Here is a 13451-nt window from a genome sequence, read left to right on the forward strand (position 1 = left end):
GGTTGCCTTTAAGGCTGGAGAAGTAATGTTATCAGCAATGGCCTTGACAGAGGAGCTCTGCGTAGGAGCTGTAGCTTCAGCCTGTGAAACCGCCGTTTGGGGGGGGGCAGTGGCTGCAGTGGCAGTTTTTGCTGTTTTGCTCTTTCTCGAGCGGCTAGGAGTGCTTTTTGCTAAAGCTTCCGAAGACGCACCGCAAATCTCAGGACAACAAAGAGACGCAAACCTCCTGTTGAACGCCATTTCTCTTAACAGAAGCACAAACTGACACACATTCAGCAAACCAGATAACACCATCACAGTTCTATCAAAACTCCAAGGATATTCAAAGCTCTCTAAACATTTGCGAACTGTCCTAGCGAAAAAACGAAAGTATTGTTAGTCAGCCTTTCTAAAGATTCGCTTGACCAATTAGCAAACACAGAGCCGTACTGCTCTTTAATCTCTCCTGGAGGCTTTTCAAGGTAAAGCAGAAGTGAGTAGAAATTCATTAGCGGCTGCAGTATAATTAAGTAAACCAGTGACAAACCACACAACATCATCATAACCATTGTCCAGTTCCTTGTTGTTATATAATGAATACTTCGATTTAAAAAGAAAGCCCAACACAGATATGGAATCAGTGAGCACAATGTAGAAAACAATTGATACAACCTATGCCATAACATCTTTAAATCAATGTAATTCACTTTGCCTTAATACCACTAAATAATATCCAAAGCAAACAGACGCGCAAGTATCACAACTCTATGAGTTGGCACCGTGCCAAGAAAACTGAAAGGTACGTTAGAGCAGTAGAAAGCCAAAAATCTTTAAATTTACCCCTTTCTCTAGCCCCACATTGGGCACCAATTATCTGTCGAGGGTTAAGATTGCGGGGTGACAATAAAACCCTGGCAGATGTATTGTTAACCTCCTCTCCCCCCCCCACTTCCCCCTTTTGCCTCTCCCTCTCCCCCCTTCCACTCAGCACAGGCAATCGGAAGGGAAAGAAGAACAGAGAGAAGAGAGTTGGAAAAATTAAAGATGTTTTACTAATGCTACTAATAAGAATAGAGAAAATAATACAAAATATACAAAACCAATCTTGAAAGTCTCAGCAACTGCAGAGCCGGCCACCAAAGTCCTGGATTGGACTCTGCAGCCAACCGGAGCTGGATTCAGTCTCTCACTAGGCCTCAGTTCTCAGGGACGACCAGCAAGATCCTCTCCTAAGGTCGGCCATAAGCAGAAGGGAAAAGGGACGAGATCCTCATGATCTCCCACTTTTATATGAAGTATTCACGTGAATGGAATGTTATACACAGTTGGTCAGTTTCTTAGTCACTTGTTTCTCGTCGCCCCTCTGGCGAGATGTCCATCCATGCTTATCAATAAGTTTGCATTCCATTGCTATGTTTACCAAAACATGTGCCTGGTTCTCCAGGAAAATGCAGTTAATATGAAGGCTTTAGCTGACAGGCAAAATTCACTGAAAGAGAAACTTGTTTTTAACAAAACCAGGACACTTATTTACAAGTATACTAACAGTATTAAATATTCATGTTTTTCCAAGAAATGGGAAAAGAAAGTAGGACTTCTGCAAAGCATGATTGATTTTTTAAAATCCCCTTTCATACCACAAAGGCATTATGCATTTTTTTCTCGCTTCCATTTCCAAATTCATTCATTTCTTCCAGTTTATTGTTTTAGCTTACATATTCATGCACTGCCACTTTGTCAAGGGGAAAATGGGATTATTTTTCTGTATAATAACATGAAGGCCTACAAGCTGCCATTGGTGCACATCAGGACAAATGTTCTGGTATGTGTGTAACTTCCTGGAATCACAATTGCTGGAAAGTCTCTCAGTGGCTCTGCTGCTGTGCACAAAGGCAATAACACAGTAATGAAGCTTTAGGTTGACTGTATAAATCTTTCAAGCAGTATTGCAGTCTAATTTAAGATATTGAACCAATGAACCAATAGCTGACACCATGAACCACTTAGCAATCTAGTCTACCCTGCAAAAATCTATGCTTGTTGAAATGCTCCAAATACAAGTTACTGTTTTAGAAATTAAGAAGAAGATGAGCCTCAGACAACTGGTTTTATCTCCCAGGTCTTTGGTACTATTTCTTCTTCTTTTTGCATAAATCATTATATGAAACGAAAATACAAACACTGCTTTGTCTGTATTCTATTTACTAAGTAGTGAGGGACTACCTTTCTTTTGCATTTATAGCAGGAATGCTAAAACATAAGTATGTCAGGTGGGGACCTTATTAAATGAGAAACAGTAATATGCAAGTTTGTGTGAGATATTTCACACACACTTGCTCTTGAATACAAACTGGATATTTCTTTCGAAAATCTGAGGAAAAAATATCCTCTGTGGCTTACAAACTATTTTGAATACCACTGAAAAAAAAATTCTGAGACCATTCTTAAGTAGGAAGACTTGATTTTGGGATCAGACCTTTACCTTCCTGAAACATCAGTGTAGTTAGCTGTCACAGAGGCAAACTAAAGCCAGTTTTAGGCAGAAAACAAGTTCCAAAACAGACTTTATTCTAGTCAGAAAACTGTAGCAAATAAACAGACTAGAAACAGGGTTTATGCAGTTATTTAGCATATACAGTTATTTAGCATAAAACACAGGTTTGGATACCAGTTGAGGAGATTATTGGATTACAACAACGTAAGAATAATGAGGATCCACAATGTGCACACATACACTCACAGGAAACAAAACTAGGGGCCTCTCACTCAAAGGTATTCAGAAGAAATAATCACTTAGGTGAGGACTCACTCAGGGATATATCCAATAGAGAAAAAAACACCACAGGAAGAGTTGAGGTGCTCTCAATCCTGGGAAGTCTCCTTAGACAGCGTCCCAGTCTGAGGGGAGGGCTCCAGTTCACAGACCCACTGCTCCAAGAAGACCACTCCAAGGGGGTCTTCAACAGGGACCCCGTTTTATAGCCCGGTCAGATCTGGCTGTGGGCATTACAATATGGTCTAGAAGCTTCTCAGCTTCTCTGGGCACCTCCTTTGTTGAGGACCCTGTCAATCGACTGAGGGTCCCACCCCTCCTGCCCACCCCCAGCAAGATGGAGTTGAAGTCACCCTGCCCCCAGTGGGGAGGGCATGACTGTCAGCACCACCCTAGGTGTGGATATGGGCACAGGCACAGTGGAGCACGGAAGGTGCTAAAGAGCCATCAGCTGCCCCACTGAAGGTTCTGGATCTCATCTGGGGGATGTGCAACTGCCACATTAACCAAGTGGCAAGCTTCACAGGGTTAACACAATAGTCAACATTCCCAGCTATTCTCAAGTCCACAGATACACTGCTAGACACGAAGGTTTCTCTATTTTACAAAAGGAAAGGGAAAAAGATTTGCTGAAACCAAAGCCCATCCTAGAAATGCTGAAAAAAAAACAATGAGCTGAGTAAATTTAGAAATAAATCCTCCATGCAACTACCAGACAGCTGGAAAACATCATAATTTTTCAGATAGTTAAAAATAATCTACTTGAATTTAAAAGACTATGTCTTTCTCTACAAATGATGTAAAAAAAATTCTAAGTAATATGTCGTTTACTGCCTTCTAAGAAACAGGAAAAATATGCAAATCTGTGAAAATGAATTAGTCTTTTTCTATATTTGGAGCACAACACCAGTAACTGCAAGTCTTTCCTAATAATAATAATGTGTTATTCTATATTGAGAAGGGTTATCTGCAGTTTAAGAGTGGGCAAGATTTTGGTGGACTGTATTATTGCTACTGTCTTTTCGGTTGAAAAAATATGAAACACACAATTTCTAAGGTTGTATACTTTTAGAGTATTCAGTGAAAATCGCAGTATTGTTGTGCTTACCCAGCAAGATGAATGCTATCCTTAGTTTTGCCCAGACTAGGGCTATTTTGTGGTAAATTCCACAAAAAAAAACTTGAAGGGAATACATCTTTCTTGTTGACTTATTGGACTTGACACAAAGTTCTCACCTTCTGGTTGTGTGCTAGGAGACAGCAACCCTGGTAATGTAGTCCAGTTTTTCATCAGTGTGGTTTTATCTCGGGATTGCCTCCTTTCTGACAATCGCATCTCGAGCAAGAAACTCTTTTTTTAATTATGATGTCCTTGGCTTTGAAAGGAATGTGTTATTTCAGATTTAGCATCTCACCTCCCAGTCTGACATTCTCCTTCTGAATGAACAGGCTGAAACAAGAGGCTCCCTGTGGATATATCAGGCATTTCCAGCTCCTACTTTGCAGACTGTTATATAATGTGCATGCACAAGCTGAAATAGTGCTCTTGCAGAGAATTCCTGACTCTTGCATTTCTAATGAGATGCAGAGAGCTACAAGGAAAACTATTTTGATTATCAGTTAAAAAGAAGTCCATCAGCTGCCTTCTTCCCCAGGTCAAGGTTCTGTCTTTATTGGCATGACATGCCAACATTTTGCAAATTGATCTGGTGTTACAGTAAGATGAGGCATGTTTAGTTCTCAGTTTCATAGATGCAAAATTCTTAGCAAATGCAGTGTCAATAGTTAATCAGGAAAAGTCAGTCAGTGTCTTCCTACACACTGTAATTTTTCTACAGACTCTCTGCATTCATCTCCAAATTCCTAATATTTAACAGCAAAGATGAATCCAGGATTTTTTACATCAAGCCATGTAAAAGTTTAATTCAAAATCTTCTCTGGGTATTGCCTGAGAGTTATTGAGATACAGACTTCTTTGGGCTAAGTAGCTAAGCTTTTATTCTGAAACAAATATAATGCCAAAAATAATTTAAATGTGATTGGAAACATCATAGAAAACTGAGACTGTCATATTTCACACATTCTCAAATTCTAAGATACTCAAGCAGACATGCCTTTTTTTTTTCCGATGTCTATAGACTTCCTTTCATACACTGGATTACCATCACTGCTCAGAAGTTAATCATCATAAATCTAGAAAAGCTCATAACATTAGCATTCAGACAAGCTTCAGAGGGGTTTTCTGAAAGCCAGAAGTCATTATATTCTGAAGAAATATCAACAAATTATTATTAACTGTTTTTAAAATGCTATATCTAATTCCAGAAATGTTATTTCTAATTTTTCCTCCAAACTAAAGAAACAACATGTTTTTGCGAACCAAAAATATTTATGGACAACAATGAAAATGATAAAGAAAAAAATTCTATTTGCTGAGTCTCAGTGAGAATTTCCAAAAGCAAAGGAGATGTAGAAATCAACTTTGTGTTTTAAATGTTTTCTCTTTTACTAAGAAATCTACCAGAATAATTGAAAGAGTTGTATTTCAATCTGTAACTTAATCATATATGATAAATTAAGGTTCACATGAACCTTTTTCTTTAAACTCAAAGCTACAAAGTTTCATTGAGGAGGGAATTTAGAGAGAGTTTTTTTTTGTTTCACTAGCCTCCAATTAGAGGACTGTTTTCATGCTGGATGTGTTTCTACAGGATCAAGGGGAGAAAAAATGCCATCTGATCAATTGCAGTGAAACACAACTGAAACACTTGCAGAAAACTGTTATATATTACACAACTGTTGTAGCTATAGGAGTTGAAAAACCTAAAAAATTACATAGCTAATCAATTTCAAGCAGAGTGCACTGAGATTGTACAAACTTCCAGTAGACCGAAGGAACCTGCTTTAGGAACAGTTTGAGATACATAAGGTGACTGCGTCTACAATGATTATTGAACGTCACTCCAAACTCAGAAAGTTTTTCCATTTTAGTCTTACTAGAAGGCTGTGAAGACTTCACACCTCTGATAGCCAGGAATCTTCTGAACTCTGTCTAAAACTACTAATAGCCAATGTACCGTATGTCATAGAATCATAGAATTCTTTTGGTTGGAAGAGACCCTCAAGATTCAGTCCAACCGTAAGCCTAAGTCTGGCACTAAACCATGTCCCTAAGAACCTCATCTATACATCTTTTAAACACCTTCAGGGATGGTGACTCAACCACTTCCCTGGGCAGCTTGTTCAAGTGCTTGATAACCCTTTCTGGGAATAATTTTTTCCTAATATCCAATCTAAACCTCCCCTGGTGCAACTTGAGGCCATGTCCTCTTGTCCTGTCACTTTCTACTTGGGAGGAGAGACCAACACCCTCCACACTACAGCCTCCTTTCAGGTAGTTGTAGACAGTAATAAGGTCTACCCTCAGCCTCCTTTTCCCCAGGCTCAACAGCTCCAGTTCTCTCAGCCACTCCTCATCAGATTTGTGTTCCAGACACCTCACCAGCTTTGTTGCCCTTCTCTGAACTCTCTCCAGCACCTCAATGTCTTTCTTGTAGAGAGGGACCCAAAACTGAACATGAGGATATTCAGACATATTGTCTTTCATTCTTCAATTTGCTAAGGAAGATGAGCCAAACTCATCTAATCTTTTCTTCTAAGATGGGGTGTTGATTCCCCACATACTCCTTTTGGCTTTTTCCTCCATCTGTTCCAGTTTGTTCTTTTTGAGCATGGGTGAGCATAGCTACATACAGTTTTTTGTGTGGAATTTCAGGAGTGGCTAGCATACTGGCTCTGTTGTACCCATATTTCCTACTGAAAATGCTTTGCTGTTTGTATTCCAGGATACATATCTGCCTTCTTCATTCCCTTGCTGCACCAAAGACCCAGTTCTTCTGTGATCAGCTGGATCACATCTTTCTCTTTTCCAGTATTTTCTCTTAATGACTTCCCAGTTTACAGCAGAATTCATTAATCACCAAGTAAATGACTTTGTGTCATGCACTGTGAACTTTCACCATTTCTATTACTCAATCTTTAATGTCATCCATGCACAATATAAATAGTTACTGAGAATACTTAATATTATCTTATTAGCAGATGTCGGTGTCAGTTCTACTTCTTGAAGTCATTAATAATAATAATAAGATCAGGGCAAGTTCTTCAAGAGACTCCATTAGTACTACAGTTCCACATACAACTCCACCCATTAGTTAATTATATACTTTCAATCTGTGTACTTCTATCCAGTTTTGCTAACAATTTCATATATGTTGTTATAGCAAATACTTTACAAAATACTGCCTTTGGTAAATGTTAAGATCAGGCTTCTAAACACACCACACTCAATGTTGCAGTCTCACAGGCTTAGTTTTGCTTCCATGAACTGAACTCACTCTAAATGGAAGCCTAAGGCAGTCACATTAAAACTTCTTGATACGTGGCCTTATGCAACCAACTATTAACAGTTTGGGACACCCTTTCTGTTTTGTAGTGTAACATCGAAATTTTGTGCAGAATGCATATAGTGTTTCTTAGGAAAAGTTAATTTAAAATGAAAAAATTTTGTTGACAAAAAAAAATACTAATAGAAAATGTTCAACTATTTCTACTGCCTGAGTCCTTTTGAATGTCCTTTGAACTGGGCCATAAGTGCCAACCATAAAAGCTTTTTCAGTCTTGTTAACACCAGCCTGGTGTCAGATTGTCTTTCTCTAAATCTGTAAGACTTTCTGGGCAAAGTCTGTGCTTCAGCTTTTGCAGAGAACTCTGATCTAAGTGTACCAGAAGTATTGAAAATGAATATGTCTCTCCTCTAGTTCAGCATTAGTTCAGCTTTTTCTGGAGTAATGTACCCAGTGTGAGGTCTGCAAATCAAGGAATACACTGCAAAATTTGGAGAGAATTCAGAGAAAAATTAAGAGACTGACTGGAATTGGAAAACAAGTATTGCACAATATGCACAACAAGTAACAGAGTATGTTTAGTTTACCAACTAGAAAGCTAAAGGACTACCCAACTGCAACCTTAAAATGCATCTAATACAGCAACAAAATATCATAGAGGGGATTTTAAAACAGCAAGCAAAGCTACTGGAAAACCCAATGATTGGAAACTGACACCATGCAAAATCTAGATTACAGGCAAGTTACACAATCATGACTCTGAACATGTTAGGAAGAGTTGTGGCAGCTTCTTTATGCTTTCAAACAAAGATTCAATCTTTTGAAAAAGTCATGGTCTATTTCCACCATAAATATTGTATCTAAAACACCAGATAATTCTAGAATATCATGGTTTATTTAGCAGAACTGACAAGATGACTACACTGGTCCCTTCTATCCTTAAAATCTACGATTTTTCTGAATGCCATTTTCTCTATCATAACATTGTACAGTGACAATGCAGTAATTTCAGTCTAATTTTTTTTTTCCTGTCTTCTGTTATGTTTTGTTTGCTTTGCTGGCTTCGTACTTTTTGTTCCTTTTTTTTTGTTGTTGTTGTGTTTTTGTGTTTGTTTCTTTCTTTTACTCCAGGAATTGGTCAAGGGGTTCCAGTGGTGGCTCTCATTGTGGAAGGAGGTCCCAATGTTATCTCCATCGTTCTGGAGTACCTGCGAGACACTCCTCCTGTTCCCGTTGTGATATGTGATGGCAGTGGCCGGGCATCTGACATCCTTGCCTTTGGTCACAAATACTCTGAAGAAGGAGGGTAAGTCATTTCCTAGTGTGTGTTCTTTCTCCATCCACAGGTTCAATTCAGTGGTAAGATAGAGCCCAGGAGATTATAAGCAATATAGTGCAAAACCAGTATCTCCCTTTCATGGTTGTTTCTCTCATTGATACGGGTGAAATATTGAAGGTATCCAGAAGAAAAAAAAAAAAAAAAAAAAAAAAAAAAAAAAAAAAAAAAAAAGAAAGAATAAGAATTAAAAAAACAAACAATGGAGCGTTAAAACAACACTAAGGAAAGACTACAGAATAGAACACGATAGAACGATAGATCATTTTTTTGAGAAAAAACTTCTTCTCAGTAAGGGTGACAGAACACTGGAACAGGCTGCCCAGGGGGTTGTGGAGTCTCCTTCTCTGGAGACATTCAAGACCCGCCTGGACATGTTCCTGTGCGGCCTCACCGAGGCGTTCCTGCTCCAGCAGGGGGATTGGACTAGATGATCTTTTGAGGTCCCTTCCAATCCCAAACATACTGTGGAACTGTGAAACACTTGTAGTAATTCTATCATATAGTTACTTGCAATAACATGTAACACATCGATTTGTACAATGTATGGTGTCTTGTGGTTGCGAGTCAAGAGATTCAGTCAAAGGGCACAGGTAATTATTTTCACTGGCGGTGCTGCCTGCAGCTATGTGATGGAACAATTCAGAAGGAACTCTGATGCATGCCTTAAAGTAAATATGTCTTTGGTGGTAGATCAGTTTTGGGGCCTCAGTATCTCATCTCTCTCATTGAAGTTCCAAGGGGAAGGCAAGGCAGATATGCAGTTTCCCACTGACCTGAGGTTTCAGCATCATATCAGATATGTAGAATTAGCACAGGTGTTTTTTTTTTTTTATTTCATCATAACCTTTTAATATCAGGGACTACCTATTGCCTTGGTCTGAAAAGTCCTGAACAGAGTATTAAGAATGTAAAAGGTAGCTACATTTTGCAACAAGCAAATGAAAATCCTAGTAGTAAGCTAAGTAAGTTCCCAGTACCTTTTACACCACAATGGCAAACAAGCTATGTACATGGGATAACCTAAATTAGGAGACTTAAATGCAACCTTCCCCATTGGTGAATTGGAAGAATTATTCGGCTGCTCATCACTATTGGCCCTAATTTAAAGGTCAGGTTCTCCAGGCTCTGAAGCACTTCATTTCTCATTTATGTAAAAATCGAAAATGCATTGAACAACATTGAGGGTAAAAACATATTAATAAGATCTATCATAAACACTGAAATTTAGTCCTTACTAAGGCCTAAGTGAATATCCTAATTGCTACTAACTCTCCTCCATATAAAGCTGAAGTATGTTTGACTGCATAATGCCTTCTCATTTTGTTGTCTTGCATAAAGCACAAACTGGAAGTAGAACAACTGTAAGTGCAACTATTTATAGGATCATTTAGTAGCTTTTAATCCTCAGAGATTTTTTTAAATTGAATGCTGAATTTAAAATGAGAAAAATGAAACACTAGGTTAAAACTATGTCACTTCTTAGACAAATATTTCCTTACAGAATGGGAAATGGCTTGTAATATTTGAAGGCAGTCTCCAAGATGAGTTCATAGCCTGTTAACTACTTCATCAATTCTACTCCTGCAAGCATGAGACCCTTAAGGAGTTCAGTCCAATGCCATAAAAATGTTCGTCTTGCCTAATGTTTATAAGGAAACATAAAACATTCTCTGTGTTTTAAATGAGCATCTTCATAGGAGAACCATTAAAGATTGCCTTTGGATTGATCTGTTTCTGTATTCACTGTGACACAGTTCAGTCAAAACTGAACTATATTACTTTTTCACTTTGAGCAAAAGGAATCATAATGTAGGTATGATATGTGCCTTCTGTGTCCCCCATGGTGTCTACCACACCATGGGGAATCATAGGTACTATCATATTGGAATTACTTTGCAAGATTGTTTTCACATTGAATATTTTGGAATCATTACTTTTCAGTTGTAACAAAGTACTTTGGAAATCAAACACTGGATCAAAAAAGGTCATCTCTTTGTGGAAATACGGTCATCTTTGTTTTGGAGAAGGGACAACTATTCAACTATTCATAGTCAGGGAAAAATGGTGTAGAAGAACAACCACCGATGAAGAGCTGCAAGTAAAGCTATTCCTCATAAAGCATTCAGAAATCATCCTTGTTTGATTAGAGTGAAGGAATAATTACACTTATTTTTTGTCTCTTGTCATAACAATGCTATGCAAAATGTGTGTGTTTTAAAAGTATGAGAAATTCAGTAAGTCCTACAGAGTAGCACAACTGTGTCTTATTTGTAATCCCAAAGGAAGAAAGCATCAGCTGAGCTGTTTCTTACATATGGTGTGATTATCTAAAGTGCAAATCATAATTAAAACAGAAAATCCCGTAAGCTTCCCATAAAGGAGGGAAGGGAATAGTTTTCACATCACACAGATACTTTATGAATATATTTATCCCGAATAAAAGGAATACTTTTTTAAAAATCACAAATGAAAAGTTAGAAACTAATTATGTGCAGTGCATTGAATTGAGTGTTTCATTTCAAGAATTTCAAAGCATTTTACTAACAATAAATTTAAAATATCTTTAATGAACTTGCATTTTGAAATTGGGTTAGAGCATATTACTTGTAAATCTGTAGCACATTGTATAACTTCATAACTCCATAGAAAAAAAAGACTAAATAAGTTTGAGAATGGCTATGGCTATGGGTCAGATCTTTCAAATGGTCTCCAATGTTCACCACAACTTCATACATGAGTTTGAAAGACTGTAATGCTGTTGAGTGGAATGTCAATCCTCTCCTCAAGTATTAGGCATGACTTCAAAAAAAATTCTCTCTGAGGAGGGAGGATGCCAAGATGCTGTCATCTGTTTCTTCTGCATTGGCCAAAGCAATTAAGGGCGTTCTGCTTTGCCATTTAAACTTCCAGCATATCTTGGACAGAAATAGAATGTTACTTCATTTACTTTGTCACTTCACTGTTTTTAAGTGACCTCTCCTAATGGATCCAAGACATCTTTCTCCTTTTTTCCTGTGGTAATGCCATACAGGTCAGTTCTTATAATCTGATACATCAAAACTGATCTTGGCATCTTCTTTAAAAAAAGAAAAAAAGTCACTCTTAGCAATAATTATCAGTAGCTTTTTTTTTCCTGAAACTAAATGTATGTGCATGTAGTTCTACTTTAGATACCAGATTTTTGACAGTAGGTATCTAAATTCCAAGAATGATTCAGCTCCCCTTGGCGGGGCGGGGAGGAGGGGGGGGACGGCGGGAGAAAGTTGGATACCTGGATTGATAGGAAAATGAGCTTATCTTGAGTATTTGGGGAATGAAAGAACAGATCTAAACTATGTGGGGAACAAAAGAAAAGAACAGGTTAAATTGTCTTTTTGTAGGACACTTTCTTTAGGCAGAAGCAAGTTACCTGCAGTATTGCTTCCAAGGCAATTAAATGGAATTCAGAGAATCATGCCATCAAAATGCCCCAGATAGGACTTTATTGTTATAGAATCATAGAATGTTTTCACTTGGAAGAGACCCTCAAGATCATTGAGTCCAACCAAAACCTAACTCAGGCACTAAACCATGTCCCTAAGAACCTCATGTAAATGCCTTTTAAACACCTCCAGGGGTGATGAATTCTCCACTTCCCTGGGCAGCCTGTTCCAATGACTGACAACCCTTTCTGTGAAGAATTTTTTCCTAATATACAATCTAGACCTCCCCTGGCACAACTTGAGGCCATGTCCTCTTGTCCTATCACTTACTACTTGGGAGAAGAGACCAACACCCTTCATGCTACAACCTCCTTTCAGGTAGTTGTAGACGGCGATAAGGTCTCCCTTCAGCCTCCTTTTCTCCAGGCTAAACAAACAGCCCCAGTTCCCTCAACTGCTCCTCATCAGACTTGTGCTCCAGGCCCCTCACCAGCTTCGTTGCCCTTCTCTGAACTCTAAATATGTTGCAAAATATTTTCTGGGCTGAAGCCTAGCAGAATTGTGATAAAAATTACCATCTTCATCTGATGTTACCGGATTTCTTAGGGTAAGAGTATGCTGACTTTGAAGTTAGTCATAGAGTTTCTGTCTAGTAAAGTGTACAATTTTATGCCAATGGAGATTTATGCATATGAAGTTCATAATTCATGACAGAGGCTGCTGAATATACTGTTCCCAAGTTAGTCGCCAAGAATCAGATGTATTCTAGGTTAGACCTCTAATCACAAGACTCAAGTAGCCATCTATTTTCTCCCAAATCTAAAAGTAGGAATCTGTGATTTTTTTTAAATGGTGCTGAAGTTGTGTGTGTAACAAATGTGGTTGTATTTGCACAGTGGATAAATCATCACCTCTCTGGCAAGTCACAGTTATTTTGGTCACAGTAGTCTGGGAAGTTACTTGATCTACTTGCATTGGATTTGATGCATGCATCATAGGTTTAGCCTTTAGTAGCCTGGCACAGTTTGTAGTTGTCCCAGCTGGGTTACACAATGGGGAACTTTGATCTGATACCTTCTAACTTAGGTTCCTAGGGAGTGAGTGTATTATTTCATTGACATGACTGATTTCAGTTTACACGAAGCTTAACTCAGTTATGATTACTTTATCAGAAAGCTTGCTATTGTTGTTTCTACTTTTGATTGCAATCACTTCAATTTTTTTATCTCACAAAGACATTGAACAGGCTTGCTGTAGAATTACAGAGATGTAAAAAAAAAATACTTAGTCTAGAAAACTGCATAAATCAAATGATGACAACAGGAAGTTTCTGAGCAGTGGTACTGCAACAGGTGTTTCTTCCTCTAGTTAGGGAACCACTTCATGATACGTTAAAATAAATAAATAAATAAATACATATATACATACATACATACATACATACATATCCTCCATATCTTTCACGTGGAATTTGCTCTATATGCTGTTTAAACATGATATCATGCAGATTCTGATAGCTTTAATTCAGGAAA

The 13451-nt window shown here is 38.1% G+C and overlaps 1 protein-coding gene across 2 annotated transcripts in view; it reads left to right on the plus strand.

The window, feature by feature from the left end:
* The window catches only part of TRPM3 (transient receptor potential cation channel subfamily M member 3), a gene marked incomplete at both ends in the record, with an annotated part of 401785 nt that overhangs the window by 299456 nt on the left and 88878 nt on the right, over positions 1-13451 (plus strand). For both annotated transcript variants that reach the window (XM_082074996.1, XM_082074997.1), the window contains one exon: positions 8290-8464. In XM_082074996.1, coding sequence (XP_081931122.1) covers positions 8290-8464 — 175 coding nt within the window. The remainder of the gene's footprint in view (positions 1-8289; positions 8465-13451) is intronic.

Source organism: Streptopelia decaocto (genome assembly GCF_964273445.1).
Source record: "Streptopelia decaocto genome assembly, chromosome: Z".
NCBI lineage: Eukaryota > Metazoa > Chordata > Aves > Columbiformes > Columbidae > Streptopelia > Streptopelia decaocto.